The sequence below is a fragment of the Ovis aries genome, chromosome 2 (assembly GCF_016772045.2).
Source record: "Ovis aries strain OAR_USU_Benz2616 breed Rambouillet chromosome 2, ARS-UI_Ramb_v3.0, whole genome shotgun sequence".
Lineage (NCBI taxonomy): Eukaryota > Metazoa > Chordata > Mammalia > Artiodactyla > Bovidae > Ovis > Ovis aries.
Window position 1 is genome coordinate 192,882,280 of NC_056055.1, and position 4,336 is coordinate 192,886,615.

At 51.2% G+C, this 4,336-nt stretch overlaps 1 protein-coding gene across 1 annotated transcript; it reads left to right on the forward strand.

The window, feature by feature from the left end:
• The first annotated feature begins 1,064 nt into the window (after window positions 1–1,064).
• Window positions 1,065–3,402, forward strand: TEX51 (testis expressed 51). The gene is made up of 6 exons (XM_060408830.1): window positions 1,065–1,263; window positions 1,359–1,433; window positions 1,691–1,780; window positions 2,008–2,025; window positions 2,109–2,192; window positions 3,323–3,402. Exons 1-6 carry the CDS (start codon window positions 1,065–1,067, stop codon window positions 3,400–3,402), a joined length of 546 nt encoding a protein of 181 aa, XP_060264813.1.
• Window positions 3,403–4,336: the final 934 nt, after the last annotated feature.

Genomic DNA, 4,336 nt, shown 5'->3' on the forward strand with positions numbered 1-4,336 from the left:
ATGCCACTGGCTTTCTCTTTGTTAAAGAGTAAGGAATTTTGCATCTCTTCAATGCCTACTGCACAAAAGAACTGCTATCTCAGAGATGGCTTCTCTCTCTGTACTTTCATGCACTTCCTATCTATACTCTGCTTACAGTGTCTACTCTGTGATCAGAATAGCTACTGAAGACCCTCTGTTTTGATCAGGCATGAAAACAGTAGCCAGTTTATAAGTGCCATGGAAAAGACATGTGTTCCACAAGCTTCCCACATGGCTGACCACTTCTATGTGGCAAAGTGATTCAGACTCTTTGAACAAGCAACCCAACCCTCTCTCTATGCTGCTGTCTCCTGGCCCTACAAATTTCAGCTTGTTGAACTATTCCATATATGGTAAATGCTGCCAAGGGAGCTGAGGACAGATCACAAGGCGGCACAGCCATCTCTCTCAGCCATCGCCAATGATGATCAGTGACTCCATCTTCAAAGGAGGATATCAGGGTCCTCACTTTGGTTTGATAACAAAGCCCTGGTTTGTGCCATTGTAAAAGGAAAGAGTCAATTTTAACTCTTCTAGGCTAGATCTGTTTCTTTGGCCACTTTGGTTATTATAGTCACACATAATGGCTTGCCTCAGAGAATCCCGCCCCTCTGTCTGACTGGTAAGCTGAAGTGCCTTTGTTCAGAAATCTGTCTGCCTGTGGATGGCAGGAAGGAAGAAATTAACACAACCCCCTACCTGAGGTTTGCCATTCTAGGAGATGCTTGTAAGATTTTACTTTCTTTCCTCACCTCCCCCCATCTCTGATCCATAAAAGAACCTGGCACCCAGACCCCAACAAGATGGTTATTTTGAAACACTAATTTGCCAATTTCTCAGTCAACCAGCTTTCTATAAAGTTGTTTTGTGCAGCCAGAAGAACAAGATTGGACTCAGTAACACCATAACTGGCTTTTACCTTACCCTGTGGAATTTACTTTTGTCCTGTAAAAAGAATGTTGTTTCCAGGGGGATAGGGTGCCAGCATTCCATTTGGAACTGCCAGGCAAGGTAGTAAGGGCACCAGAGGAAAACCCCAGAAGATGCTGCTTCTCCTGCTCAGCTGTCTCCTGCCCACCACCAATGGGAAAAACTGCCTCCAGTGCTGGCAAGAGCTGCCTGCATTAATAGATTATGACCTGCAGATTCTTTGGGGCACTCCAGGGCCACCTGCAGAGCTCTCCCAAAGCCTCCATTCCCTATTTATGGACAATCATTCTTCTCCTGAAAACTCGTACCTTGGTGAGGCACAGCCAGGAGACCCAGGGATCAGGGCTGACCCCTTTACCTGGCCCGGGGTCTTAATCCCCTGACTTTGTCCCAAACCCCATTCTCAGGTCAAGATCATTTGGAGGAAGCAGCAGGAACATTATTCACTCACATAGATAAAGCCATTAAAAAGCTTCGAGATGGTGAGGAAGCCTAGCATCCTAGGGCCCCAGGGCTTGGGTTAACAAAACCTGATCCTCCAAGGCAGTCTCTGAAGACCACTGGCATGTGGTGGGGCAGTGTTGTGAAGGGTGGGATTGGACACAGTATCTATCTGTGTGCTCTATAGAATTTGTGTCTGAAAAAACTGGTTTGAATTCCTAATCTTGAGAAAGTTAGGTTATTGACTTCACCTATAGAACAGACAGCGAAAGCACCCCTTCCCTCTTGCTCCACCCAGATAAACCATCACTTTTGGAAGAGGTTCGTGTCCTGAAGCAGCAATTTTCCAAGCAGCTGGAGGATGTATCTGAGGGTCTGAAGGACAAGGGTGAGAGGTGGGGCTGGCCCCTGTTCATCACCCAGCCCTTCACTTCCCAGAGACCTGATGAGGCAGAGTCCAATCTGCAGCCCTTTTTGGGCCCTTCCCCTGCCCTTACCTGGGGCACCTAGCCACACTTTCTCCCAGCTATGATTCCTGCTCACACCCCAGTCCTTCCCAGCTCTGTCTGCCTCCCCAGCATCTCAGTCTCTCTGCCATTTCACCCTCCTGGGCAGCCTGCAATGAGTCCTGTGGTGAGTATTTTGGGGACCAGGTCTGGGTGAGGGGTGAGGGGCACCTGACTCTCTCTAAGGCTCCTACCCATTCTCTCTCACAGACATCCGCTCCACATTGGAGGTAATCAGTTGCACCACATGCCAGAAACACTTCCTGACCTGCCAAGACCCCGATCTCTGCCCAGGTCAGTGGCGAACCAAACTTCTTGCCCTCCAGCCTCCCTGCCTCCACTCCAGGTCCATTGTCTTTGACTGGAATGTCTTCGTCCTCTGTCTACCCCTGATCCCTTTGTGCTCCCCTTCCTCCCTGGGGAAGGTAGCACCTCCCAGGGTGTCTGGATTCCACATGTCCAGCTTCAGAGCCAAAGAGCCATCTGCCTCTAGGACGTGCTCTCAGGGGGCTTGTCAGGTCCCTAAAGTCAGCGTACCTGGGGACATGTCCAAACCCATTTCAACTCCCCCAAATCTACTCTTCCTTCAAGCCCCCTCTCAGCAAACGTCTCACTCAAGTCCTCAACCTCCTAAACCAGGAGTCTCCCTCCCTTACTCAGAGGATGCAGTCACCAGGTCTTGCTAAAGAATTCTTCAACATGTTACCATATGATCCTTCCAAACACCTCTTCTCAGCTTCACCTCTTACCTGGATTGTGGCAGAATCTCCTAACTGGCCTCCCTGCCTCTCCTGGTCACCTCTCACTCAGCAATTAAAGAACTCTGTCTCTAAAGGAGCCAATCTACCTCTGACACTCCCTGTTATAACTTTCAGTGGCTCCCAGTGGCCCCCAGATAAAGCACACCCACCTGGAGAGGCCTTGCTCGCCTGTACCCTCCCCTATCTTCCCAGACACACAGAGCTGCTGACATGCTGGACAGACAGCTTCATACTTCTGACCTTGAACACTCTGTGTCCTCTGCCTGGAACACAGTTTGGCTCCTTGACCATCTGAACTGAACTACTAGTCTTTCAAAGTCCAGCTCAGAATTCCTGTTTCCTAAGAAGCTTTTCATGACTAGCTCCGAGCTAGTTGACCTGGAGCTCACTGACCCTCCCAGTGATCGGTCAGCCCGTGCCCTGCCCTGCTCTGCTCCCCTGGGACACCACAGCAAACTCTTTGGTTTCTTTCCCTCCTAGAGATCAGGGATCCTGTTCAAATCATCTCTAGATTTAGGTGGGCATACAGTAGGTGCTCAGTGTCTACAAACAGATGACTGAGTGGGTGAATAAAAGAAGGAAAGAACGCAGTCTTCTCTTGGAGCTGAGATAGCCCTGTCTGCTCCCTAATTACTGGCTCTCCCTTTCCCCCTCTCCCCACAGCATGGACTGGGAAGAACTTCATGTGGGCTATGGGCATCGGCTTTGCTCTGCCCCTGGCGATCCTAGCTGGAGGTGGGTGAGTGCCTGCTCCAAGCCCCATGTCCCCAAGGAAGACATGCCTACAGCTTGACTGACCCATCTCCATCCTGTTTCCTGGCCCAGATGTTACATTTTCTGGCTCAAGAAGAAGAAAAAGGAGGAGGAGGAGGAGGAGGAGGAGGAGGAGGAGGAGGAGGCAAAAAAGGTCCTGGGACATCCAGGATCCCCAAGGAGAGAAAGCTGTGTCTGCCTGGGGGTAGAAAGTTTAGAGGCCCCAAGTTTGGTTCCCTGGGCCTGGTTTCCAAAGGAGTGTAGGATCGAGGGCTGGGACTCAGGAAAGCCACCATCAGCCCCCAGTGTGAGCAGACACATCCAGGGCCAGGCACCCGGGACAGAGCAGGAGCAAAGCCTTCAATCTCCAACTGACCCACAAAGTGCTCCCTGCCCATAGCTGTCTATCATCCCTCTGCAGCACCCACCTCTATCCTTCACCACCCTGCTGCCTGACTGCACAGACTGCCAACAATCCCCCTGGCCTTCTGCTCCTGGTAGGGTTTGGCCAGCTGGAGGTCAGAGGCAGAAGCAGGCCTGCTTCTCCTCTCTTGGCAGGGTCCCAGCTGGCCACCTGTCACCTTCAACTGAACAAAGGTCCCAGCTGCTGTCAGGAAGCTCTCTTACCTCTGGGTTCTGGCAACTCTCCCTCTCCCAACCCCTCCAACCTGGGGTGGTAACAGCTCTGAAGTTCTGAGGCCCAGGAAACTGCATTCACTCTTGAGGTTTCTCTACACCCATGCTTTGTAAATGTCTTTTATTAAAACACCCTCCTCATACTCTGATGCACTGTGCCATCCGCTTCCTGCTGGACCCTGCATGAATACAGCCGGCACTATGATCCTCCCCACATGGGCCCACAAAGACTGTCCCACATCCTCAACCTGTTCCCACCAGCCCAACACCCTTCCCTTTCAGGAAGAT